The sequence below is a fragment of the Callithrix jacchus genome, chromosome 8, assembly GCF_049354715.1.
Source record: "Callithrix jacchus isolate 240 chromosome 8, calJac240_pri, whole genome shotgun sequence".
NCBI lineage: Eukaryota > Metazoa > Chordata > Mammalia > Primates > Cebidae > Callithrix > Callithrix jacchus.
In genome coordinates this window covers 109,004,278-109,032,270 of record NC_133509.1, presented here as the reverse complement: position 1 = coordinate 109,032,270, position 27,993 = coordinate 109,004,278, and the positions used below count along the sequence as shown (strand labels likewise).

General features: G+C 42.4%; 2 protein-coding genes across 34 annotated transcripts in view; one reads left to right on the top strand and one right to left on the bottom strand.

The window, feature by feature from the left end:
• Window positions 1-149: 149 nt before the first annotated feature.
• On the top strand, window positions 150-27,993 carry ALDH6A1 (aldehyde dehydrogenase 6 family member A1). 9 transcript variants are annotated; one of them, XM_078335378.1, is made up of 14 exons: window positions 150-282; window positions 10,941-11,032; window positions 11,454-11,574; window positions 11,889-11,945; window positions 14,263-14,337; window positions 14,513-14,674; window positions 14,902-14,980; window positions 15,378-15,680; window positions 17,542-17,663; window positions 19,107-19,296; window positions 19,797-19,978; window positions 21,298-21,477; window positions 21,724-21,822; window positions 25,557-27,993. In XM_078335378.1, exons 6-14 carry the CDS (start codon window positions 14,561-14,563, stop codon window positions 25,659-25,661), a joined length of 1,374 nt encoding a protein of 457 aa, XP_078191504.1. In that variant the 5' UTR covers window positions 150-282; window positions 10,941-11,032; window positions 11,454-11,574; window positions 11,889-11,945; window positions 14,263-14,337; window positions 14,513-14,560; the 3' UTR covers window positions 25,662-27,993. The 9 variants fall into 9 exon arrangements, with proteins under 9 accessions (XP_078191504.1, XP_078191502.1, XP_078191506.1 ...); XM_078335376.1 differs by having other exon boundaries at window positions 14,902-15,055; XM_078335380.1 differs by lacking the exon at window positions 11,454-11,574.
• Window positions 20,318-27,993, bottom strand: part of BBOF1 (basal body orientation factor 1) — a 47,643-nt gene continuing 39,967 nt past the window's right edge. For 13 of the 25 annotated variants that reach the window (XM_078335382.1, XM_078335386.1, XM_054240170.2 and 10 more), the window contains one exon: window positions 20,318-21,956. In XM_078335382.1, the coding sequence (XP_078191508.1) occupies window positions 21,945-21,956 (12 nt within the window). In that variant the 3' untranslated portion in view covers window positions 20,318-21,944. Of the gene's footprint in view, window positions 21,957-25,178; window positions 25,301-27,993 lie in introns of all 25 variants that reach the window. The other 12 variants (XR_013521378.1, XR_008474489.2, XR_008474481.2 and 9 more) reach the window with 2 other exon arrangements.

Here is a 27,993-nt window from a genome sequence, read left to right as displayed (position 1 = left end):
CAACAGCATTGGCTGAAGTGGGAGAGGGCGAGACCTTTTTCGCTCCTGACCAATCACTTATTCACAGGACTGGCGTGTGAGGGGCGGAATCAGGTGTTGGTTCGCGTGACTGGCTGGAAAAAATAGTCCTACCCACCAATGAGGAAGCCAGTCAGGATGGAGGGCGAGGCCTGGCAGCTGTAGTGCTTCTGAGCAGTAGAGGCGCAGGGTGCGGAGCTAGGGAGGCCGAGAGCCATGGCGGCGGTGGTGGCGGCGGCGGCAGTGCGAGCCCGGATCCTGCAGGCGAGTGAGGGTGGTGCCAAGGGACCATGAAGCCAGGACTTAGATCTTTTCCGTCCACTCCGTGAACCATCCTCGGGCGGGACCACCTTTTTGGCCCAGCCCCTTTTTGGCCGGACCTCGTGTTCCTACGCGACCTGTGCGGCCCTGTCCCATGCGCAGCTCTCACTTCATACCCTACCTCGTCCCGGATCCCACCCGAGCTGTTACTCTTGGCCTTACACCCTTTTACTCCTGAGCCTCCTCTTTTCTGGCTCTCGCCCACTCTCCTCCAGCCCTGCCCGGTCCCTGCTGTCACTCTCTTGCCCTCACCACTCCATCCGTCCACCGTCTTTCCTTTTCACCTCTGCACCAGCCTTCTCTCTCTCCCCCGAGAACTACTCTTTTTGATTACTCTTTCCCTGCCGTGAGCGTCCACGTTGCCATTGCTCCCTTTCCCCACCCTACTTCACTTTCCTTGATCCGAGGTAAGGGGGAGAGGGGATGTGAGGGGAGAGGGTAAGTGTATGAACTTTGAATCTCCTTCTAGACGTGTACTCCAGGTATTCACCAAAGGCAGCCATTTGCAAGCTATTTTCCCCAAGCGTGGCTCTTTGTATTTTCCATAGACTGGGTTGTGCCCTTTCTTGCCAAAACTTTCAGCTAAACTTTCTCTCAGCTAAGTTACAGTTTACATAGATAGGGCACATCTACATAGGGTAGATGAGGGCACATAGTTAACGCTACCAGTGTGTTCCATGTACGTTCAAGGTACTAAACATCTTTAAGACAGGTGATAGAAAGTGGGAGCCAAGTAAGACAAGAAGTCAAAGTTCTCACCCCAAAATCAGCTCTTCTAGTGCCACACACCCTCATCATCTCTGCCTTTGGGGGATTGATTCCTCTCTGAAGCCAGCCAAAGGAGAAATGACAAAGCTACAGGAGTTGCATGCCTGAGGCCTGTAATCTCCAACTCTGTTTATATATTCTAGCAAGGATTTAGAGTACAAGGCAAGATTTACTGCAGGCAAGAAACAAATCTGCAAGAAACAACATTGCCCTTCTTAATCATTACATCCAGTCTGAGAATTTCCCCTATATTGCTGGGCTTTTAGGTAATATTAGTATTCACCCGGTTTCAGTGAGTTCTGCTACAGAAACTTGGGCATTTTAAAGATTCTTGGCAGAGTCAGCAAAGGTTCATGTTTAAATATGCTATTTAATGGGGACGGTACGAAAGATGAGTTTGAAGAGTTTGCCAGGTGGTCTGGCCTCACTCATATTTCTTGCTTTGATCCTCATTCTGTTCTAGTATCTTTTTTTGGTAGCAGGAAAACAAAGTTTCCACCCTATATTTTTCTTACCAACTTCTTGCAATCTTTTACTGAAATTGGCTTTTTTCCTTTGCCTTTTCTTCCCCTCCCATCACAATGAGTCATTGAGAACCTTAAAAAAAGTATTTTGTCCTTTTCCATCAAGTAGAAGAATCTCTTTCCATGTACTTTATTTCAGAAACAGACACTATGTATTTTCTGATTCATTTGGAGAAACTTCTGAAGTGACCTGGAAAAGAACAGATAAAGTAATCCTCAGCAAACTAGGAGTTGTTGTAATGTGAAACTTTGAATAAAAGTTTGATGAAAAGTAGCCTGGAGGCCAGGCACTGTGTCTCACACCTGTAATCCCAGTACTTTAGGAGGCCAAGGTGGATGGATCACCTGAGGTCAGGAGTTCTAGACAAGCCTGACCAACATGTTAAAACCCTGTCTCTATTAAAAATACAAAAATTTGCAGGGTGTGGTGGCAGGCAACTGTAATCCCAGCTAAATCACTTGAACCCGGGAGGCAGAGGTTGCAGTGAGCTAAGATCATGCCATTGCACTCCAGCCTGGGTGACAGAGCAACACTCCATCTAAAAAAAAAAAAAAGCCTAGATTCTGGCAGCCATGAATATTAGAGGACTATTAAATGGCGTTTATAAAGAAGAGAGTTCAAGTTTTCAGTTATTTTAAGTATCCAGCTGATTTTTCTCTGCTTTGGAGAGTAGGAAAACTTAACCTAAAACTTCTCTCTTCTTCTTTGTGATATCATTTCCATTCAGAGATAAAGGAATGTTTGAGACAGGGTCTCGCTTTGTCACCCAAGCTGGAGTGCAGTGGTGCAATCACAACTCACTGCAGCCTCTACCTCCCATGCTGAAGTGATTCTCCCACCTCAGCCTTCCAAGTAGCTGCAGTATCAGGCTGTGCCCCCATGCGGGCTAATTTTTGTATTTTTTATGGAGACAGCGTTTTGCCATGTTGCCCAGGCTGGTCTTGAACTCCTAAACTCAAGTGATCCTCCCACCTCAGTGTCCCAAAGTGTTGGAACTACAGGCACAAACCAATGCACCTGGCAAAGAAAATTAGTCTTAAAGAGATGTAATGACTTGCACTTTCGGTGACATGGTTACAGAACTAGTAACTGATGGGGCAGGGAATTCAAAACTTAAATCTTGCCATCTCTTCCTATGTTAGTCACTGACACAGGCTTTTAGTAATATGCTCACTGAAAGCTCCTTTATGGTACTACAATAAGTGATAAACAATAGGAGTACCTGGGATACTGTGGGGACCTAGGGAAAGAGCCAAGTGTTGCAGATCTAGCAGACCATGAACCAGGAGGGGAGGGAATTCCTGGTAAAGGATATAGCAAGTAGGAAATAAACATCTAGGGAGCAGAAGTTTGGGGTGACTGGAGACAGGATAGTTTCTTTGCAACAATGCTAATGGGTGTTTCTTAGGAATTGAAGAAAAAATAGGAGATCAACCTGTCAAAAAACTATATAAGGCCAAATGTGGTGCCTCATGCCTGTAATCCCAGCACATTGGGAGGCCGAGGCAGGCGGATTATGAGGTCAGGAGTTCAAGACCAGCCTGGCCAACATGGTGAAACCCTATCTCTACTAAAAATGCAAAAATTAGCCAGGTGTGGTGGCCAGCACCTGTAATCCCAGCTCCTTGGGAGGCAGAAAAATGTCTTGAACCTGGGAGGTGGAGGTTGAACTGAGCTGAGATCATGCCATTGCACTCCAACCTGGGGGGCAAGAGCGAGACTTTGTCTCAAAAAAAAAAACTGTATGAATATGTTTTATTATACCAGATGTAGTGCTTTTTATGTCCTCCTAACAGCAGTGAAAAAATAAAATTTAAGTGGCCTAGAATGCTCAAGTTGGTTGATCAGTGCATTGTCTGCCCTATAATGAGAGAGTACTGAAAGAATATCAAATGATTGTTTGGTAAGTACTCATTCTTTTATTCTGCAAAATATTACTATCAAGTACTTACTCTATTCCAGGAATCATGGTAGGGGCTGGGGACACAACAATCTAGTGATTTAAAAGGGGATAAAATAATTAAACAAGCTGTTATTTCATAGTGTGAGACGAGGAATAAAGGAATTTTGGTGCTTTATGAACTTCACAATCAGGTGCTTACCATAGACCTGAAGTTGAAACTTCCTAGATAAAGTGATGATGGCTGAGTGGGAACCTAAAGGAATAGGAGTGAGCCAGGCAAGAGAGAGCGGCATGTGCAAGAGCAAAGAAAGCAAAATGCATATCAAATGGCCGAGGACAGAGAGCAGGGAGGAAAGTAGCTAGTTATATAACTAGAGAACAAAGATACTATGTAGCGTTTTCTAAGCAACATCAAGGGGATTGTCTTTTTCCCAAGGGCAGTGGAAAGCCAATGAAGAATTTTAAACAAGGGAATAATCTGACCAGATTCATATTTTAGAAAAACCCTCTGATTATGGGATGGAAACTAGATTCCAAAAGATTAAGAGTAGGGTGGGTGCAATGGCTCAAGCCTGTAATCCCAACACTTTGGGTGGCCCAGGCAGGAGGATCACTTGAGCCTAAAGAGTTCAAAACTGGCCCTGGCAAGATAGGGAGTCCCTATCTCTACAAAAACTAAAAATTTTTTTTTATTAGCCAGGCATGGTGGCATGTGCCTCTAATCCTAGGAATTTGGGAGACTGAGGCAGGAGGATCACTTGGGCCTCGGAGTGTGGTCCTGTGCACCTGTGGTCCCAGGTACCTGGGATGATAAGGCAGGAGGATCACCTAAGCCCCAGAGATTGAGGCTCCACTGAGCCACAGCCTGGGCAACAGAGTGAGACTGTCGCACAAAAGAAAGAGAGAGAGAAAGAAAGAGAATGAAAGAGAGGCAGGGAGGGAGGGAGAGAGGTGTTTAGGAAGCTATTACTGAAGGTCAAGGGAGGGAAATCTGAAGAGGGAAATTCTGGTCAAGTGAGAGACAATGTTGGCAGAGACCAGGATAATGGCAGGAGGGCTAGAGGAAAGTGATGTGTTTCAAACAATTCTAGAACAGATTGCCAGTTTTTTGATTCTCTGAAGAGAGGAAAAATTTGGAAGAGTACTTGGGTTTCTCCTTGGGCAGTTTGGTAAAGAGTAGCCCCATTTACCAAGAGGTGAGCTATAGGAGGCATAGCAAATTGGTGCAAGGAAGATACAGAGTTTAGCTTTTGCTTTTTTTGTTTTTTAGACAGAGTCTTACTCTGTCACACAGGCTGGAGTACAGTGGCACAATCACAGCTCACTGTAGCCTCGCTCTCCTGGGCTTAGGTGATCCTCCTGCCTTATTGTCCCAAGTACCTGGGACCACAGGTGCATACAACCACGCCCAGCTAATTTTTTTTTTTTTAGACATAATTTCACTCTTGTTGCCCAGGCTTGAGTACAATGGCATGATCTCAACTTACTGCAATCTCCACCTCCCAGATTCAAGAGATTCTCTTGCCTCAGCCTCCCGAGTAGCTGGTACAACAGGCGTGTGTCACCATGCCAGGCTCATTTTTTATATTTTTAGAAGAGATGAGGTTTCACCATGTTAGCCAGGCTGGTCTCAAACTCCTGACCTCAGGTGATCCACCCACCTCAGCCTCCCAAAGTGCTGGGATTACAGGTGAGCCACCGTGCCTGGCCCATGCCTAGCTAATTTTTAAAATTATCTGTAGGGGCCAGGTGATGTGGCTCACGCCTATAATCCCCACACTTTGGGAGGCTGAGATGGGTGGATCACTTGAAGCCAGGAGTTCAGCACCAATCTGGCCAACATGGCACAACTCCATCTCTACTAAAAATACAAAAAATTAGCCAGGTATGGTGGTACATGCCTGTAATCACAGCTACTCGGAAAGCTGAGGCAGGAGAATCACCTGAACCTGGAAGGTGGAGGTTGCAATAAGCTGAGATTGCACCATTGCATTCCAGCCTGAGCGACAGAGCAGGATCTTTCAGTGTAGCCCAGGCAGGTCTTAAACTCCTGGACTCAAGTGATCTTCCCACCTTGGCCTCCCAAAGTGCTGGGATTATACGAATGAGGTACTGTGGCCAGCCCTCTCTTTTAACATGTGCCTAAGTAACATCCAAATAGAGATGTGGTGAAGATAATTACGTGGCTATCATCTGAAGAGGAAAATTCTGGCCAAGGACTCAAGAGTTCTGCATCATCAGGATCTAGATAGTTAAGCCATGAGAAATGATAAAATCATCCAAGGAGCATATACAGAATGAGAAGAAAAGAAGGCCTAGGACCAAGCCTTAAGAAACTTAAAGAGTTAATGGCTGCCTGGTGCAGTGGCTCACAACTGTAATCCCAGCACTTTGAGAGGCCAAGACAAATCACTTGAGGTTAAGAGTTCAAGACCAACCTGGCCAACATGGTGAAACCACGTCTCTACTAAAAATACAAAAAGTTCGCTGGCGTGGTGGCGCATGCCTGTAATCCCAGCTCCTTAGGAGGCTAAGGCAGGAGAATCTCTGGAACCCAGGAGGTGGAGGTTGCAGTGAGCTGAGATCGTGCCACTGCACTCCAGCCTGGGTGACAGAGTGAGACTGTATCAAAAAAAAAAAAAAAATTAGCTGGGCATGGTGGTCTAAGCCTGTAGTCCCAGCTACTCGGGAATCTGAGGCACGAGAATCAATTGAAACTAGGAGGTGGAGATTGCAGTGAGCCCAGATCATCCCACTGCACTCCAGCCTGGGCAACAGAGTAAAAAAAAGGGGAGGGGGGAGAATTAATGGCCAAATAGAGGAGGATAAGTCAACAAAAGAGGCACCAGGGCATCACAGAAGGCAGATGAAAAGGGGGTTCGGGAAGAGGACATGGTTAACCATATCACCTCTGCTGAGCAGTCAAGTACAAGGAGCACTGGGAAAAGTCCAGAGGATATAGGAGATCACTGGTGTTCACTCATGAAGGTTGGAGTAGAGTGAAGAGTTGTGAGAGATGAGGAAATAAAATTAGTGGAGAACCCTTGGAAGAAGTTTGGCTTTTAAGAAGACAGTGGTTAAGAGATGGGGATTTGGGTTTGAGAAAGAAGCAGGTTTTTTTTTAATATAATATGCTAATAAAGGGCCTCTTGGATGTAGAGAGGTTTGCAGTACAGTAAAGAAGGATAATTGATAGAAGTTTCTGAGCCTTTGGGATGGAAGACTGGCTTTAGAGCAATGGTGCAGTGATTAGCTTTTGACAGAAGAATAAAACAGCTGGGCGCAGTGGCTCATGCCAGTAATTTCAGCACTTTGGGAGGCCATGACAGGAGGAATTGCTTGACTCCAAGAGTGAGACTAGCCTGAGCAAAACAGCACAACCCTGTCTCTACAAAAATAAAAGGAAATGGCCGGGCAGGGTGGCTCATGCCTGTAATCCCAGCACTTTGGGAGGCTAAGGCAGGCGGATCACCTGAGGTCAGGAGTTCGAGACCAGCCTGACCAACAAGGCGAAACCTTGTCTCTACTAAAAACACAAAAATTAACCGGGCAAGGTGGCAGGCACCTGTAATCCCAGCTACCTGGGAGGCTGAGGCAGGGAGAATTGCTTGAACTGGTGAGGCAGAGGTTGCAGTGAGCCAAGATCATGCTATTGCACTCCAGCTTGAGTGACAGAGCAAGACTCCAACTCAAAAATTACAATAATAATAAATAATAAAAGCAAACTAGCTGGGTGTGGTGTTGCGTGCCTGTAGGCACAGCTACCTGGGAGGCTGAGGCAGGAAGATGGTTGAGCCCAGGAGTTGGAGGGTATGATCATGCCACTGTATTTCAGCCTAGGAGACAATACGAGACCCTGTCTCCAAAAAAAGCATAGCTGGCCATGGTGGCTCACGCCTGTAATCCAAGCACTTTGGAGGCCAAGGCAGGCAGATCACCTGAGGTCAGGAGTTTGAGACCAGCCTGACCAACATGGTGAAACCCTGTCTCTACTTAAAAAAAAAAAATACAAAATTAGATGAGCATGCTGACATATGCCTATAATCCCAGCTACTTGGGAGGCTGAGGCAGGAGACTCACTTGAACCCAGGAGATGGAGGTTGCACCATTGCATTCCAGCCTGGGCAACAAGAGAGAAACTTCATCTCAATAATAATAATAATAATAAGCCTTTATTTATTATTTATAGAGATGGGGTCTTATGTTGCCCAAGCTGGTCTTGAACTGGGCTCAAGAGATCCTCCTGCCTCAGTTTCCTGAGTAGTTGGGACTACAGGCATAAGCTACCATGTGATTATTTACAATGACATAATAATCTTTAATGAGTACCAACTTTGTGCTAACTACTTTTCCATAACTGGACAGTCCTGATCAATTACAATTTTTAACTCTGTAAAGCAGGTGAAAAAGTTGGATACATTGTCTACCCTCCTGAAACTGACCATCTTTCTTGGTAACAGATAAGTTACCTAGGTACTGTGGTTTGGATATGGTTGGTTTGTCTCCACCAAAACTAATGTTGAAATTTAATCTCCAGTGTGGTGGTGTTTGGACCTAACGGGAGGTATTTGGGTCATGGAGGTGGATCCCTCATGAATGGCTTGGTGCTGTACTGAGTGAATTCTTGCTCTTTTAAGACTGAATTAGTTCCCATGGAAATAGATTAGTTCCTGTGAAAGTGGGCTATAAAGCCAGGATATCCCTCCAGTGTTGCTTCCTCACAGGACTGCTTCCCCTTTGATCTTCTCTGTTATGACACAGGACAGAAGCCAGGACCATTCCCTTGAACTTCCCAGTCCACAGAATCATGAACTAAATAAACTTCTTTTCCTTATAAATTATCCAGTCTTGGATATTTTGTTATGGCAACACAAAATGGAATGAGACACCAAACATTTACAATACAGAGAGATAAGCCTGAAAGGGGAAGTCTTGGCTGCAATGGGAGGACAAAAAAACTTTTTTTTTTTAATTTTTTTTTTATTTTTTATAGAGACAGGGTTTCACCATGTTGGTCGGGTTGGTCTCGAACTCCTGAACTCATGATCCTCCCGTCTCGGCTTCCCAAAGTGCTGGAATTACAGGCATGAGCCACTGCGCCCAGCCAAAAAAAAAACCCTCTTAACCTAGTTTGGGGTAGGAAGCAGACAGCAGTGGGCTTCTATTTTATTCAGCAGATATTTACTGAATACCTACTACCTACCAGGTACTATGTTGGTATTGGGAACATGGCTATAAAGAAGACATGGGCTCTGGCAGAGTGTCAGTGGTTTGAAATGGCTTTGGTAGGGAATAGGAGAGCAAGCAAATGAGGTATTTGGAAGGATTGTCTGCTGGACGAAAGGACCACCACCTTTTCCTCTGGGCAGTGCTGCAGGCACCAGCCCTAAACTCCGTGGTTAACCAAGTCCCTTTTCAGGCAAGATAAAAGATAATTAGATTGCAGCTTTCCTTTATATCCCAGTCCTGGGTATTTTAGTTTGCTCATTTAAATAATTGATTTAAGTATGTCTTAAATCGACTTTGATAACACAGATACAGGCTGGGGAAGTGGCTTGCATCTGTAATCCCAGGACTTTGAAAGGCCGAGGCAGGTGGATGCTTGAGGTCAGGAATCGAGACCAGCCAGGCTAAGGGGGTGAAACCTTGTCTCTACTAAAAATTTAAAAAAATTTTTTTAATTAGCTGGGCATGTAATCTCAGCTACTCAGGAGGCTAAGGCAGGACAATCACTTGAACCCGGGAGGTGAAGGTTGCAATGAGCCAAGATTATGCCAGTGTACAGCCTTGGCAATAAGAGCAAAACTCCGTCTCAAAAAAAAAAAAAACAAAACAAAGCCAGATATGGTGACTCACACCTGTAATCCCAGCACTTTGGGAGTCCAAGGTGGGCAGATCATGAGGTCAGGAGTTTGAGACCAGTCTGGACAAAACAGTGAAACCCCATCTCTACTAAAAATACAAAAAATTAGCTGGGTGTGGTGGCACACGCCTGTAATCCCAGGTACTCGGAGGCTGAGGCAGGAGAATGGCTTGAACCTGGGAGGCGGAGTTTGCAGTAAGCCCAGATGGCACCACTGCATTCCAGCCTGGGCGACAGAGCTAGACTTCGTCTCAAAAAAAAGAAAAATATAGGCATGGTGGTGGACACCTATAATCTGAGCTACTTGGCAGGCTGAGGCAGGAGAATCACACAGGAGGCAGAGGTTGCAGTGAGCTGAGACCATGACACTGCACTCCAGTCTGGGTGAAACTCCATCTCAAAAAATATATATATATGTTATCAACTTTGATAACATATATGCAGAATTTTTTTTTTTTTTAAACAGAATTTCACTCTTGTTGCCCAGGCTGGAATGCAATGGTGAGATATCAGCTCACTGCAACCTTCCCCTCCCAGATTCAAGCGATTCTCCCACCTTAGACTCCTGAGTAGCTGGGATTATAGGCATGCACCACCACACAAGGCTAATTTTGTATTTTTAGTAGAGGTGGCGTTTCTCCATGTTAGTTAGGCTGGTCTCGAACTCCTGACCTCAGGTGATCTGCCCGCCTCAGCCTCCCAAAATGCTGGGATTACAGGCATGAGCCACCACACCCGGGCTATACAGACATTTTTTTAGGGAGTTACAGTTTGAGAGTTATCTTGTTGAAACTGATCCTCCCTCCCTATTTACTGATTTTACTCCATCAAATATTATCTATCCAACACATTTTTTCCTATAACATACTTATAGCATTTCAATAAGTATGTATAGCATTTTCCTATAACGTACTTATAGCATTTCAATAAAGCTTATTTCAGCTTTATTAAAATAAAATGACATAAAACAATTTGTACCTAAAAAATGCAGTTTGATAAGTTTTAACATTTGTATACACCTGTGAAAACATCATCACAATCAACATGATGAACATATGTCCATCACCCCAAGAAGTTTCCCTCTTCATCCCCAGGTAACTACTGTTCTGCTTTCTGATGTCACAGACTTTTGTTTGCATTCTCTAGTATTACATAAATAGAATCATATAGTATGTACTCTTAGTTATCTAACTTCTGTCTCTTGCCATAATTACTATGATTATTTGTATTGCATGTATCAGTAGTTCATTCCTTTTTTTGCTGAGTATTATTCCAGTGTATAAATATATCATATTAGTTTCCTTATTTATCCATCCCATAGTGGACATTGGGTTGTTTCCAAGCTTTGGGCTACTACAAATTTTAAAGGTCTTATGAACATTCATTTTTCATGTATCTGTATGGACATATTTTAATTGCATTTGGTTATATACCATTTGATTTATACTTATATTGATTATATTCTCTTATTTATAGTTTATTTATAATATATTTATATTTACCTTGATTTTATTGTTTGTTTTTAAATTTTTTTTGAGACAGGGTCTTGCTCTGTCTCCCTGGCTGGAGTGCAGTGGCACAATCATGGCTCACTGCAGCCTCAACCTCCTGGGCTGAAGCAATTCTTCCACCTAGTAAGTAGCTGGGACCACAGGCATGCGCCACAACTGCCTGGCTAATTTTTGTATTTTTTTGTCTACAAGGCCTTCCCATGTTGCCCAGGCTGGTCTTGAACACCTAGACTTAAGTGATCCACCCGTCTCAGCTTCCCAAAGTGCTGAGATTACAGGCGTGAGTCACCATGCCCAGCACATTGATTTTATATCATCTTAAATTCATTACCTATTGTGTTAGATACCATGCTAAGTATTTTCTTATTGTTAGAATTATGGTATATTTGCCAGGCCCAAATTAGGAAAATACAATGACAAAAATATTTTTTTTGATCAGTACTATCCTGGGAATATAGGACATGATTATTTTGGTTTATTGTTTGTTCATAGTTTGCTGTGTGTCATAGATTCATATCTTTTCTCTTTTTTTTTTTTTTTTGAGACGGAGTCTTGCTGTGTCACCAGACTGGAGTACAGTGGCAGGATCTTGGCTCATTGTAACTTCTGCCTCCCAAGTTCAAGTGATTATCCTGCCTCGGCCTCCCAAGCAGCTGGGACTACAGGCATGCGCCACCACACCCAGCTAATTTTTTGTATATTTAGTAGAGATGGGGTTTCACCATGTTAGCCAGGATGGTGTCCATCTCTTTACCTCATGATCTGCCTGCCTTGGCCTCCCAAAGTGCTGGGATTACAGGCATGAGCTACCTCACCCAGCCCATCTTTTCTCTTTATATGACCTTTGAGAGTAAACATCAAGTCCTTTTCCATACCCGCACAGTAGCTAGTACGGTATTCAGCATATAGCAACTATTTGCTAAATTTTAAATAACTTTCTGCTCTCATTTACCAAAATAATCATTCTTTTGCCTTACAGGTTTCTTCCAAAGTGAAATCCCCCTGGTATTCAGCATCTCCCTTCTCTTCGTCAGTGGTGAGTTTATTTGGCATAAAAGTTGACTTCTGAGAAGGAAGAGTTGACTGTAAAATTCAGTATAGTTTTTCGGTATCTCTATTCATCTTTACTTAATTGTCATGAGAGGGTATGTGAAACTTTCTATCTTGGTTTTCTTTTCTAATATTAGATCTATATAGTAAGCATTGTTAATATTGCAAGACAGTCTTTATAATTTTAATGGCTACAATAATATTCCATCAACTAGTTACAGCCTGAATTAATAGTTTCCCTATATAACATTTAGATTGCTTCAGTTTTCCAAATTATAAAACAAACATTTATTTATATAGTTTTTTCCTCCTTCTGGATTATTTCCCTCCTGAGATAGGATTACTGTGTCAAAAGATATAAACATTTTCAAGGCTCCTGGAGATTATGCTGACCTGCCAGATAGTTGTCTTCTTAACAACCTTTAGAGTTGTTTTTTACAGATCATCTGTCTGTCAACCAGTCAACCACTTCAAGTACCTAAAATCTAATAAATAAGAACTATTGCTCAAATTCTTTTTATATAGAAGTATGCACACACTGTACCACAGTAGATCTACACAATTTTTTGATTCACAGACTGCTTTAAAAATTTGGTGAAAGAGATCGGGCACAGTGTCTCACACCTGTAATCCCAGCACTTTGGGAGGCTGAGGCGGGTGGATTGCCTGAGCTCGGGAGTTCAAGACCAGCCTGGGTGACATGGTGAAACCCCATCTCTACAAAAAATTAGCTAGGTTTGGTGGTGTACACCTATGGTCCCAGCTCCTTGTGAGAGGGTGAGGTGAGGTGAGGAGACTGCTTGAGCCTGGGAGGCAGAGCTTGCAGTAAGCCAAGATTATACCACTATACTCCAACCTAGGTGACAAAGTGAGACCATATCTAAAAAAGAAAAAAATAATAATGAAAGCGAGCTATATCTCAGAAAAAAATACATAGAAACATTAAAAAAAAATTTTTTTTTCTTTTTGAGATGGAGTCTTGCCCTATTGCCCAGGCTGGAGTGCAGTGGCATGATCTCAGCTCATTGCAATCTCTGCCTCCCAGTTTCAAGCAATTCTCCTGCCTCAGCCTCCCGAGTAGCTGGGATTATAGGTGCACACCACCAAACCCAGCTAATTTTTGTATTTTTAGTACAGACAGGTTTCACCATGTTGGCCAGACTGGTCTTGAACTCCTGACCTCAAGTGATCCACCTGCCTCGGCCTCCCAAAGTACTGGGATTACAGGTGTGAGCAACTGCGCCTGGCCAAAAATCTTTTGACCATAAAGGTAATATATGCTCACAGTAATCTAACAGTTAGCTGGGCCAAAAAGTCATAATAGCTAATCTTTGTTAACAGAGTTGCTGCTTTTTCAGTATAAGCTTCACAATGTCATGTTACCAGTCATGAAGTTCCAGTGTATGAATAGCAGGGATTTCCCCTTCTGAGAGAGATCACATTATCAAGAGGCTCTGCCATATCTTAATATATACTATACACTGGGCATAATGACTCACGATGTAATCCTGGCACTTTGAGAGGCTGAGGCAGATAGATCACTTGAGCCCAGGAGTTTGAGACCAGCTGGGCAACATGGGCAAGCCCTGTCTCTACCAAAAATACAAAAAATTAGCTGGGCATGGTAGCATGTGCCTATAGTCCCAGCTGCTCAGGAGGCTGAGGTAGGAGAATCATCTAAGCCCTGGGGGTTGAGGCTGCAATGAGTCATGATCATGCCACTGTACTCCAACCTGGATGACAGAGTGAGACCATATTTCAAAAAAATAAAGTTAAACAAGGGCCAGGTGCAGAGGCTCATGCCTGTAATCCTAGTACTTTGGGAAGCCAAGGTGGGTAGATCACCTGAGATCAGGAGTTTGAGACCAGCCTGGCCGACATGGTGAAACCCCATCTCTACTAAAAATACAAAAACTAGCCGGGCGTTGTGGCAGGCACCTGTAATCGCAACTACTCAAGAGGCTGAGGCAGGAGAATCACTTGAACCCGGGAAGCAGAGGTTGCAGTGAGCTGCGATCATGCCATTGCACTCCAGCCTGGGTGACAAGAGTGAAACTGTGTCTCCAAAAAAAATAAGGAAACACAGACACACACACGCAAACAAACACACACACACACACACACACATGCATACACAATAGACAAGGATATTATGTGTCTCTGTGTCCCTTTCCTAGTGGGAACATTTCTAAAGACCAGAAGATTCCATTATCAACCTGTTTTCTTTTCTTTTGGTGAAAGGGAAAGGGAAAAACAAAGCAATTAACTAATACAAAGTTTCATGGTTTTTTTTTTTTTTTCAGCCAACTGTAAAGCTCTTCATTGATGGGAAATTTGTTGAATCCAAAAGTGACAAATGGATCGATATCCACAACCCAGTAAGCGAAGCTGCTTTAGGACTTCAACTTAATGAGCCTAGAATTATAGGCACATGATGGGCAAGTAGGGACCTGGATGTCTGTTATAAAGCAGATAGTGCCACTTCTGTGAATAGATGTACAGTGAAGAAAGTGAGTCAGGGGCAAAGGATCATGTGCTTATTTTTCCCATCAGGCCACCAATGAGGTAATTGGTCGGGTCCCTCAGGCCACCAAGGCAGAAATGGATGCAGCCATTGTTTCCTGCAAACGTGCTTTTCCTGCATGGGCAGACACTTCAATATTAAGCCGTCAGCAGGTCTTGCTCCGCTATCAACAACTTATTAAAGAAAACTTGGTATGAAATCTGAATAGTATGATTTTCCAAACTGTTGCCTAGGGCATGTTTGTCACTCTCACAGAGACTTTTTCAGCAACCTCCCTTACTCTGCAGTATGCAGAGACGTTGATCATGCCTCTCCCCCTTGTACTGTATCTCTTCCAGTCTTACTCTTCCTTGGCTATCTGAGAATTTGAAAGAGGAACATTCTTTCATTAATTTCTATTTATGTGTTTTCTCTTTAGAAAGAAATTGCCAAGTTAATCACATTGGAACAAGGGAAGACCCTAGCTGATGCTGAAGGAGATGTATTTCGAGGCCTTCGTAAGCTGGGAGCCCCTTATGGGACTTTTGGGAAGGAACAAAGGAAGACAGGAGGCAAAGATCCCAGAATGGGAGGTTGCTTCTTCCTTTATATAAATTTTGCCATCCCATGATATCTTTTTTAATACTAGTGAAAAATGGCAGTACTCAGTATCCCTAAGACTGATTTACTTTACTCTTTACTCAAATGATCTTCCAGTAGGTATATACGTATTGCTGTATTTTCCCATTCAGAGAATCTCATTTTACACAAACCCTTAACTTGGAAGGTCCAGTCAGTGTACCCTGTGTCCCTTCATTGGCCTGAGCCACTCTCTGTCCTCAGGGCTGAAGAGAACATGACAAAGCTAACTAGCACACAGTGTGGAGAGCTGATGGCCTGACTTCTGTGTTCCAGAGGTGGTTGAGCATGCCTGTAGTGTGACATCCCTCATGATGGGAGAGACCATGCCATCCATCACCAAAGACATGGACCTTTATTCCTATCGTCTGCCTCTGGGAGTGTGTGCAGGCATTGCTCCATTCAATTTTCCTGCCATGATCCCCCTTTGGATGTTTCCCATGGCGATGGTGTGTGGAAATACCTTCCTAATGAAACCATCCGAGCGAGTCCCTGGAGCAACTATACTTCTTGCTAAGTTGCTCCAGGATTCTGGTGCCCCTGATGGAACATTAAATATCATCCATGGACAACATGAAGGTAACTGCCCTTCTACATATGGCTACATAATCTGACTACCAAAAAATTAAGGGGTTGAGTGATGATTGGCTGTTTTAGCATAAGGAAGCTACTTGTAAGGAGAAAAGGATTTACTCATTTTAACCTCCATATTTGTTGATGATTTTGCCATCTTCGTGCACTGAGGTAAATGACTGGGGAATAGCAGTGCTCCTGGTCCTACAGTACATATTGGGACACTAGAAATCTGGATTAGGGCTAGATACAGATAAGATTAAAAATAATTTTTTTTCATGAGGATATTTAACTTAGATAATTTGTAGATCTCAGAGATACTGTAGGCCTTCTAATTCAGGTAATAATAGCTAATACTTAAATAGTGCTTTTTGTATATTATTTAATCTTTATAATCACACTTTGAGTTAGATATTATTTTTCTATTTTGCAGAAGAGAAAAATGAGACATAGTGAAATTAAGTAATTAGCCCAAAATCACAGTGCTAGAAAATGTCAAAGCCAGGATGTGTATACCCTCAGGAAGACTGACTCTGATTTTTGCTTTAAAAAATTATGCTATATTACCTCTCACATGAGGGCACAATAGTATTTGAGTGTCCTAGTACATAGCTGCCATTGAGGAAATATTGTTTTGTTCTGTTTTGTTTTGTTTTGTTTTTTGAGACAGAGAAAGAGTCTTGCTGTGTCACCCAGGCTGGAGTGCAGTGGCGCAATCTCAGCTCACTGCATCCTCCACCTGCCAGGTTCAAGCAATTCTCCTGCCTCAGCCTCCTGAATAGGTGGGATTACAGGCATGTGCCACCATGCCCAGCTAATTTTGGTATTTTTAGTAGAGATAGTGTTTCACCATGTTGGTCAGGCTGGTCTCAAACTCCTAAGCTCAGGTGATCTACCTGCCTCAGCCTCCCAAAGTGCTGGGATTACAGGTGTGAGCCACCGTGCATGGCCTATTATTCTTCTTAAAGGACAAAAAAGAAGGATTCCGTATTCAAAGGCTGTTATTTTGGAGGAAGATAGGAGTTACAGTTTTCAAAGTTAGATTAAGGCCAGGGACAGTGGCACACACCTGTGATCCCAGCACTTTGGGAGGCAAAGAGGCAGGTGGATCGCTTGAGCCCAGCAGTTCTAGACCAGCCTGGGCTATGGGGCAAAACACCTGTCTCTGTAAAAAAATACAAAAATTAGCCAGGAATGGTGGCATGTGCAGGTAATCCCATGAGGTAGGAAGATGGCTTGAGCCAGGCAGACAGAGGTTGCAGTGAGCTAAGATGGCACCACTGCACTCCAGCCTAGGTGAAACAGTGAGACCCTGTCACACAAAAAAAGTTAGAAGTGGAAATTCTGGAATAGCAAATGAGAAAAATCATGAAAGGAAAGAGGCTAAATAGAATTTATATATTTTTAATTTTTTTGAGATGGAGTTTTGCTTTTGTTGCCCAGGGTGGAGTGCAATGGCACAATCTCAGCTCACTGCAACATCCACCTCCCAGGTTCAAGCAACTCTCCTGCCTCAGCCTCCTGAGTAGTTGGGATTACAGGTGCTCACCACCATGCCTGGCTAATTTTTTGTATTTTTAGTAGAACTGGGGTTTCACCATGTTGGCCAGGATTGTCTCAAACTCCTGACCTCAGGTGATCCACCTGCCTCAGCCTCCCAAAGTGCTGGGATTACAGGTGTGCACCACCGTGCTCACCTGGCTAAATAGAATTTAAAAGAAAGTAGAAGAGAACTTCACAATGAGAATCCAGTATAGAAAAACAAACACAGGAAAACTTCAAATCCACAGCAGTGGGGAAAGGGGAAATTTGCCATGTTGAGAATCCATTTGCTTGTTTTGAGTGATCATTTATTTTCTTCTTAAAGCTGTAAATTTTATTTGCGATCATCCGGACATTAAAGCAATCAGCTTTGTGGGATCCAACCAGGCAGGAGAGTATATCTTCGAGAGAGGATCAAGACATGGCAAGAGGGTTCAAGCCAATATGGTGACTTCTTATTCCTTTTTTCCTCCAATATTTGTTCTATATATTAAAATTACCTAGGAATAGACCTTAAGCAAAGCGGCCACTCATCTCACTTCAGTGTCAGTGTTTCTTAATTACCGTGTCATCCTGAATGTTTTCTCTTTAATAATAGACTTTTTGAGGAGTTTCATTCTAAGTCATGTTAATCACCTTATTATTTTTTTTTTTTTGAGACAGCTTCTCACTCTGTCACCCAGGCTAGAGTGCGGTAGTGTGCTCTCATCTCACTGCAACCTCCACCTCTCGGGTTCAAACAATTCTCATACCTCAGCCTCCCAAGTAGCTGGGATTACAGGTGCCTACCACCACACCACCACACCAGGCTAAGTTTTGTATTTTTAGTAGAGGCAGGGTTTTACCACGTAGGCCAAGCTGGTCTCAAACTCCTGGCCTCAGGTGATCTGCCTGCCTCTGCCTCCAGAAGTGCTGGGATTATAGGTATGAGCCAGTGTGCCTGGCCTCTTTCTTGAAATTCTGTATTAAGAGGTCTGCCTTCCATTTTGCTTTTCAGCTGGTTACTGGCATTATTGCTATAATTTTTTTTTTTTTTTTTTTTGTAGAGTCGGGGTTTCTCCATGTTGACCAGGCTGGTTTTGAGCTCCTGACCTCAGGTGATCTGCCTGCCTGAGCCTCCCAAAGTGCTGGAATTACAGGCGTGACCCACCGCCCCCAGCCTTTTTTTCTTTTTTAAACATTGCTCTTCATATAACTGAAAAACCTAGCAGACAATAAATTATTTTCCTTTTTTTGAGACAGGGTCTCACTCTGTCACCCAGTCTGGAGTACAGTGGTGAGATCTTGGCTCACTGCAACCTTCGCCTCCCAGGATCAAGTGGTCCCCCTACCTCAGCCTCCCAAGTAGCTGGGACCACAGGCACACGCCATCATGCCTGGCTAATTTTTTTGTAGAGATGGGCTTTTACCATGTTGCCTAGGCTGGTCTCGAACTCTTGACCTCATGTGATCCTTCCCACCTCAGCTTCCCAAAGTGCTGGGATTACAGGCATTAGCCACCTCACCTGGTCCACTGCTTATTTCTTTTTTTAATTTTTTTTCTTGAGATGGAGTTTTGCTCTTGTTACCCAGGCTGGAGTGCAATGGCGTGATCTCGGCTCACCACAACCTCTGCCTCCTGGGTTCAGGCAATTCTCCTGCCTCAGCCTCCTGAGTAGCTAAGATTACAGGCACACGCCACCATGCCCAGCTAATTTTTTGTATTTTTAGTAGAGACGGGGTTTCACCATGTTGACCAGGATGGTCTCGATCTCTTGACCTTGGGATCCACCCGCCTCAGCCTCACAAAGTGCTGGGATTACAGGCGTGAGCCACCGCGCCTGGCCCACTGCTTAATTTCTTAGCTTAATTGTATTGGCCAAGGAAGACTCATGTGCTTTCTGTATTTAGGGAGCCAAGAACCATGGGGTAGTCATGCCAGATGCCAATAAGGAAAATACCCTGAACCAGCTGGTTGGGGCAGCATTTGGAGCTGCTGGTCAGCGCTGCATGGCTCTTTCAACAGCAATCCTTGTGGGAGAAGCTAGGAAGTGGCTGCCAGAGCTGGTGGAGCGTGCCAAAAACCTGAGAGTCAATGCAGGTAATCAATCACCTGCCTAGCTCGCTTAGATTTTTGCATATGTGGCATTAAACTCTGGGGTTCTAGCACTGGCCTTGGCCAGTGGGAAAATCATGTCTATTCTGGCCATTTCCTGTCTTTATACTGTAGTTGTCATTTGGATTCATCTTATTAGCAGTCTTTTTTTTTTTTTTTAAAGGCAGAGGCTCTCTGTCACCCAAGCTGGAGTACAATGGTATCATCCTAGCTCACAGCAGCCTCAAACTCCTGGGCTCAAGTGATCCTCCTGCCTCAGCCTCCTGAGCAGCTTGGACCACAGGTGTGCACCACCACCTGGCTAATTTTTTAATTTTTTTATAGAGATGAAGTCTCACTTTGTTGCCCAGGCTGGTCTGAACTCCTGGGCTCAGGCAGTCCTCCTCCCTTGGTCCGCTAAAGCTTTGGGATTACAGGCATGAGCCCTGGCAGCAGTCACAATTTATGTTAATGAGGATCTTAAATACTTCTGTGTTGTTTTACAGGAGATCAGCCAGGAGCTGATCTTGGCCCTCTGATCACTCCCCAGGCCAAAGAGCGAGTCTGTAATCTGATTGATAGTGGAACAAAGGAGGGAGCTTCCATCCTTCTTGATGGACGAAAAATTAAAGTGAAAGGCTATGAAAATGGCAACTTCGTTGGACCAACTATCATCTCGAATGTCAAGGTGAACAAGTTTGGTTTCACAAATATGAGAGTTGAGGGCACCTTAAGGCTATAGAATCTCATTCCTCTAATTTATTAATGAAAATGCTTAATGACTAAGACCTCATCTCTTGCCAGGATTGATCAGTTATTTTATATGGAATCCGAATGAGTCTCCCCTTCTAACTCACAACCAAACTCTTTCCACTATCCCAGCAGTCTGCAAACTTTCCATAAACGGATATATACTTTCACCTTTGCAGGGATATAGTGTTTGTTGCAATGAAAATCTGACATTGTAGTGTGAGATCAGCAATAAACATTGTGTGGCTGTGTTCCAATAAAACTTTATACACTGAAGTTTGAATTTCATGTCAGTTTATATATGATTAAATAATTTTTCAACCATTTAAAAATGCAGAAACCATTTTTAACTTGGGGGCTGTACAAAAACAGGCAGCAAGCCACATTTGGGCCCACAGGCTACAGTTTACCAAATGCTATCTTATTTTATACTGGTTTGTTAATGTTTTCTCTCCCCTCTCCCTCTTGCTGCCTAGCTTATGAGTACTGCATTATCTCAACCACTATATCAAACCACCCAATATTTATTGAAAATGAGAAAATAATACTTGTCAATTTTTATTTATCAAAACTTTGAAAGTCTCTCAGCTAATATGACTTAAAAATTGAGGTTATGAAGCTTTTTTTTGAAATTCATATATAATAGTGAATCACCAAGTGTTGAAGTGTAGCAGAAATTATGAAATCTCTTGCCACAGAACCATACAGAAAAATCCATTTATCAGCAACAAACATTAGCTGCAGTGATGATGTTTTGAGTGTCTAAGTGTGACCTGATATCAAAATATAAACATACAGACATATTTGGGAGGCAAAGGAAGGAGTGAATAAGAATGGATTATTTACGTTACAGAAAACAGCTTGGGGTTTCTATAAAGAGAAAAATTCTCCTGGTATAATATATATTCGTTTTATAAAAAATAAATTTTTATGTAACCTTTTGATAACAATTGGATAAAACAAGTTGTTCAGGTATTAAAAAGGAAGTTAATGATGGGTCATGAACTAAAAATACAGTGCCTTAAAGGAAGTGTGGTTATGGTTGATAGGAATTCCAAGTTGTTTATATGATTGGTAGCTTGGAAGATGAAACACGGTTAAGAGAGGATTTTTTTAAAAAATAGCTGATTTGAAATGAAAAGAGATTATAAAAGTTGTCCATGTAAACGATGTGTAGTAAGTGAAAGTACCAAATAAACATCAAATACTCAGAATCCAAAAGGCTGACTTCTTTTCTTGATGCATCCTTCCTGGCAGCCAAATATGACCTGTTACAAAGAGGAGATTTTTGGTCCAGTTCTTGTGGTTCTGGAGACAGAAACATTGGATGAAGCCATCCAGATTGTAAACAACAACCCATATGGAAATGGAACTGCTATTTTCACCACCAATGGAGCCACTGCTCGGAAATATGCCCACCTGGTGGACGTTGGACAGGTTTGTGAACAGAATTTTTAAGAGATTCTTATATCCGTTTTCTATTTCCTAAGAGGAAACAGTAAATAATGGTGAGTCATTGGTTTAAGATTGCCTCCATGACCTCCCACAGTGCCCTATTTCCTTCCTCAGGAATGAAAGTTCAAGAGGTAGAGGATGGAGAAGAAGGTGGGTATTTGAAACTGGTGCTTCTAAATGGAGAGTTCCTTTGTCCTTAGGGTACAACATGGATTTGTTCTCTTTTAGGTGGGAGTGAATGTTCCCATTCCAGTGCCTTTGCCAATGTTCTCATTCACCGGCTCTCGATCCTCCTTCAGAGGAGACACGAATTTCTATGGCAAACAGGTAACTTTTGAGTTAAAATAGTTGTCTTTTCCTTTAAGAAATTTTCTTAAAGATATTCAAGAGCAAGGATTCTGCAAGGAAGGGCCTGCCAGCAGCATCTGTGGGGTCATTATCAGTGCTTCTCAGAAGGTTACCTAAAAAAGATTTAAAAGTTAACAAAATTTTGCCAAAGCTGCTTCTTCCTGAATAACTCAGAGTAACAAAGTTTTGAGGAAAGAGTATGGGGAAGTCCAAGCCTTTGATATGCCATTTCCTCAGCTCGTGACCCTCTTCTCCATCTCTCCCCTTTCATCTAACTCCTAATCATCTGTCATGTTCTTACTTTAAAGAATGGGCCCCTCCAGAAAACCTCCTCCAACCACCACAACCCTTTCTTCAGTGCTGGCTGGTATGTCCCCAGTGTGTTCCCACTGCACATATTTTTTCTGTAATAGTTATTCACTTACAAAAATATTATTGAACACCTTCTTTGTAGCAGACATTTTAGGCACTATGAATATAGCACTGAAGAAGAAAAGTAAAGCAGATCTGGAACCAAATTGCCTGCATTCAAATCCCAGCTCAGCCAGTTATTAGCTGTGTGACTTTGGAGGATACCTTCTCTTATTTATTTTATTTATGTATTTTTCTTTTTGAGACAGAGTCTTGCTTTGTTGCCTGGACTAGGGTGCAGTGGTGCGATCTTAGCTTACTGCAACCTCCGCCTCCCGAATTCAAGCAATTCCCCTGCCTCAGCCTCTGGAGTAGCTGAGATTACAAGGGCCCACTACCACACCCGGCTAATTTTTGTATTTTTAGTGGAGATAGGGTTTCACCATGTTGGCCAGGCTGGTCTTGAACTCCTGCCCTCAGATGATCCACCTGCCTCGGCCTCCCAAAGTGTTGGGATTACAGGCATGAGCCACTGCACCTGGTGGGGATACCTTCTTTATCCCTTAAATTATTCACATATAAAAAGAATAACAGTAGTACCTATATATTTCATAATGTAAGGACTGCTGTGGGCCTGGCACAGTGGCTCACGCCTATTATCCTAGCACTTTGGGAGGCTGAGGCAGGCAGATCACCTGAGGTCAGGGGTTTGAGACCAGCCTGGCCAAAATGGCAAAACCTCCTCTCTACAAAAAATACAGCAATTAGCCAGGTGTGGTGGCAGATGCCTGTAATCCCAGCTACTTGGGAGACTGAGGCAGAAGGATCCTTTGGACCCAAGAGACAGAGGTTGCAGTGAGCTGAGATTGCACCACTGCACTCCAACCTGGACAACAGAGCAAGACTCTGTCTCAAAAAAAAAAAAAAATTATTACTATTGCTACATTTGCCAGCAGGTGCATATGTCCTAAGGCAGGAAGAAACATGGCACATTCCAACAGTGGAAATGGGCTGGAGCACAGTGAGCAAATGAAGAAAGGGAAGAAATGAGGTTAAAGAGGCAGGCAGGAGTTGACTCATCTACAGCTCTTTAAGCCATGTAAAGAAGCACTCATCACGCTATAGTTGTTAATTACATATCTGCAGTACCTGGCACAGAGCAGGCTGCCCAAACATTTGTTGAACAAACAGGCTAGGGGAAGTTCTTTGTAGTCCCATAGGAATACAGCCATTTTAACCTTCATTAATAAATTATGTCTTTTTCTATACAAGTCTCCCCTTTTATAGGTTAATAATTTTTTTTTTCTGTGCCAGCTGTATCCTGCCAGAGGGCAGGGGATGTGGGACTTTATTTTATTTATGTTTGGGTTATTAAAAATTAACAATGGGATTGCATCACATTATGACAGTGTGGCCAAATAAGAAGTCAACAATTATCCAGTTAGTATATTAGTCACAGCTTTTGGTTTTTTGTTTATTTTGAGCTTTTATGCTTGTTTGTTTTTCTTTCTTTTTCAGATGGAGTCTTGCTGTCACCCAGGCTGGAGTGCAGTGGTGTGATCTCAGCTCACTGCAACCTCCACCTCCTGGATTCAAGCAATTCTCCTGTCTATGCCTCCTGGGATTACAGGCATGCACCACCACACCTGGCTAATTTTTGTATTTTTAGTAGAGACAAGGTTTTGCCATGTTGGCCAGGCTGGTCTCAAACTCCTGACCACAGGTGATCTGCCCACCTCGGCCTCCCAAAGTGCTCGGATTACAGGTGTGAGCCACCACACCTGGCCTAGTCACAGCTTTTGTAAAAATTACCAATTTGATACTAGTAACAAACATTTCTTTTAAGCAAAACAGAGTACAACTATTGTTTAAAATTGTTCCCTGCCCATCCTCCCATTTATTTATTTAGTTAGTCATTTTTTGAGACAGAGTCTTGCTCTGTCGCCCAGACTGGAGTACAGTGGAGCAGTCTTGGCTCACTTGTAACCTCCCCCTCCCAGGTTTAAACAATTCTGCCTCAGGCTCCTAAGTAGCTGGGATTACAGGCATCAGCCACCAGGTCCACTACTTGTTTTTGTATTTTTAGTACAGATGGGGTTTCACATGATGGCCAGGCTAGTCTCAAGCTCATGGCCTCAAGGGATCCGCTCACCTCAGCCTCCCAAAGTGCTGGAATTACAGGCATAGGCCACAGCTCCTGACTGCATCCCCCAGTTTAATTATTATATTTATATTATAATTACATTATATTACTCTGATAATTTGATAAAACATCATTCTAGCTTGCTAGTAACTGTATAATTGTTAAATTTGTACAATGTATTCTCATTTGCTCAAGCCTACTCTTATAAAATAAACTATATCTATATACAGAGAGAGCTGAATTTTGGGGCTCATATGTCATAGGTAATTTAGAAGTGAATTTGTATAATATCAGACATTTTACTTAGATTTGTAAGATACTTTGGGTTTTCCACTTCAATATAGAGCTCATGATCTCTGATAATTATCAGAAATGGGAGCAGTGGCTTCTGCCTGTAATCCCAGCACTTTGGGAGGCTGAGGCGGACAGATCAACTAAGGTCAAGAGTTCAAGACCAGACTGGCCAACCCCATCTCTACTAAAAATACAAAAATAGCTGGGTGTGGTGGCACACACCTGTAATCCCAGCTACTCAGAAGGCTGGGGCAGGAGAACTGCATGAACCTGGGAGGCAAAGGTTGCAATGGGCCAAGATCACACCACTGCACTCCAGCCTGCGCAACAGAGCAAGACTCCATCTCAAAAAAAATAAAGAAAGAAATGGCCTACTATATTACAGCCAAGGGCACAGTGGCTCACACTTGTAATCCCAGCACTTTGGGAGGCCAAGGAAGGCGGATCACTTGAGGTCAAGAGTTTGAGACCAGCCTGGCCAACATGGTGAAACTCCATCCCCACTAAAAATACATACAAAAAAGTAGCCAGGCGGGGTAGCATGCACCTGTTATCCCAGCTACGTGGGAGGATGAGGCAGGAGAATCGTTTGGATCCAGGAGGCAGAGGTTGCAGTGAGCTGAGATCATGCCACTGAACTCCAGCCTAGGTGACAGAGCAAGACTCCATCTCAAAAAAAAGAAAGAAAGAAAGAAAGAAATACTAGTTTCAGCATAATAATGATGGCTAAGGTTTGATTGTTTACTATCTGCCAGATATTATGTTAAATGTTTTAGATCAATTATCTTATGAACAATATATTGGATTTGGATTGCATTACTCAATTAGAAACGTAGCACTTTATAATACCTCCTTCAAAAGCTAATTAAAAGAAGAATTATGAAACCCCTGAAATATATGCTAACCTTTTTTCTGTTTTTCTTAGGGCATCCAATTCTACACTCAGTTAAAGACCATTACTTCTCAATGGAAAGAAGAAGATGCTACACTTTCCTCACCTGCTGTCGTCATGCCTACCATGGGCCGTTAGAAACAAGTTTGTTTTAAGACTCAGTCCATCCTGAGTAATCTCCCTTTATTTTTGACCAGATTTATTTTTCAGCTTTGCTCAGATCAGATCTATGGGACTGGAATACTAACTAAAATCTTCCTCAGGACTATTAGCCCCTGCAAAGTTTCTGTAGGGAGCTGCCTAGTGTAATCTGAAACCAGATTTTTCACTTACTCTTCATACTTCTATTTTTGAGGTAACTGTTGTAACCATGAAATTCTTATCTGAAATGAGTGCTTAAACCTGATTTCTAAAAATTATCCCCTTTTCTGATGACTCAAAGGGGAGAAAAGTCAGTGTATGTAAAGAAAATGTTCTGGCCAGACACGGTGGCTCATGCCTATAATCCCAGCGTTTTGGGAGGCGAAGGTGGGCAGATTGCTTGAGCCCAGGAGTTCAAGACCAGCCTGGGCAACATGGTGAAACCCTGTCTCTATTTAAAAAATTGAAAAAGTAAAAAAAAAAAAAAAAAATTGAAAAGATGATGTTCCAGTAATTGCAAGAACTCTTAGATGGGGAAAGGGGAAACAGGATAGAAATAACTCACTGCTTTTGGTTGATCCTTTAACACAGCCCTACATAAATGCCACTGGGAGAGACCTCCTACAAAGTTTTCTTGTACCCCTCTTTTATCCAACAATATACAATATACAAGATATAATCCATTTTTATGTATCCCAAATTTATGGCAACAGCTTCTTTCTTTTCTGCTCAATGCCACTTTGTTTCCTAGTAATTCAGGACCATTATTTAATTCTGTCATTGTCACTGCTCCTGCTTCTTAAGATCATTTCTCAAGGATACCTCAGTAAGCAATGGCTAAGTCAACTTTTTGTTTTATGTGCTAAGTATTAAGTTTCAGGGTTCTCTTCAGCAATCATTAATGCTTCAGCCATTAATTCAGATGCAAATAATTTGAAAATTATTTCAAAAGTAAAATAGGTCCAGAAATCAAGGAGTGTTCCAACCATGAAAATGGGTAAGACACCTGCCTTAAGCAAATCTAACCTGATATTACTTGTTTATATATTCTTTTCTCTTGCCTGTATTTCTCATTAGTGATACTTTTTAATGAAAGAACTCTTCATGTAGAGCAATTGACTGGGACTAAGGAATTTCAAAGCTTTACATGACATAAAGTGGTTTAAAAATATGCTTTGACAGTCTTCTGCCAGTAGTTTAAGTATCTTTATGCTTTTTTTTTTTGAGCCGGAGTTTCACTCTTGTCGCTTAGTCTCGAGTGCAATGGTGTGATCTCAGCTCACTGCAATCTCCACTTCCCAGATTCAAGCAATTCTCCTGCCTCAGCCTCCTAAATAGCTGGGATTATAGGCATGTGCTACCACACGTGGCTAATTTTGTAGTTTTAGTAGAGACATGGTTTCTTCATGTTGGTTGGGCTGGTCTCACAAACTCCCAACCTCAGGTGACCCGCCTACTTCGGCCTCCCAAAGTGCTGAGATTACAGGCATGGGCCAGCGAAACCAGCCACCTTTATGCTTTTTGTTTCTTTGATATATTTAAACTTAAGGTCAGAACAGAAATTCATGCGCTGAACAGAATGGATTCTTTCTGCAGTACCATCCCAGTTGAATCTTCTGTTTTCCTGCTTCCTTACTAGTCACTTGAATAGTGCTAACCTACTCTATGGAAGTTATTTGGTGAATTAGGATGATTAAAAAAAGACCTTGAAAATATTGTGTAATCTGTGGATTTGAGGCTTATTACTACCACCTGACTGGATAGAATATCAAAACCTTCAATCATTTAAGGTGACTGAAACTTGTGTAAAATACATGATGACCCTACTGGGTCTTTTTTTTTTTTTCTTTCCTAAAGATGAGGCAATAGAAATTTATAATTTGAGACTATACTACCCCTTGTTTTAGCTCTTATCACAGCTGGCAACTGGTAGTGATATTTAATCCAATCCAACAACTATAAGCTGGATTGAATCAAAGGTCATTATTGTCTAAATTCCAAATGGAATTAAATATAGTCACAGAGACTCCTAACATTTTCCTTACATTTAAGGAAAATCACTTCTAAAAAAAACACACACTAATCAGAATTGTGCTGCTGTAATTAGAAACAACTTGTCTGGCCAGCTATTTGCTACTCAGAGAGTTTCTTATTTCTTAGAAGAAAAAAAAAATCTCATCAGTTATATTCATGTGATGCAGCTAAAAAGTCAGTATTTTATTTTCTTTGTGCTCTAATGTGGCTTTATTTGAAATTTCTCAAGATTCTACATTGTACTAATAGATTATGAATAACAAATTATAAATAAAAAACTCTTAAAAGAGAAAAA

Coding starts and splice junctions, on each gene's coding strand:
- ALDH6A1 (XM_078335374.1), top strand. CDS start 10,443: ATGATGAACATATGTCCATCACCCCAAGAAGTTTCCCTCTTCATCCCC. Junction 15,056..15,377: donor CAAAGATCCCAGAATGGGAG/GTTGCTTCTTCC, acceptor TCTGTGTTCCAG/AGGTGGTTGAGCATGCCTGT. Junction 19,979..21,297: donor CTATCATCTCGAATGTCAAG/GTGAACAAGTTT, acceptor CCTTCCTGGCAG/CCAAATATGACCTGTTACAA.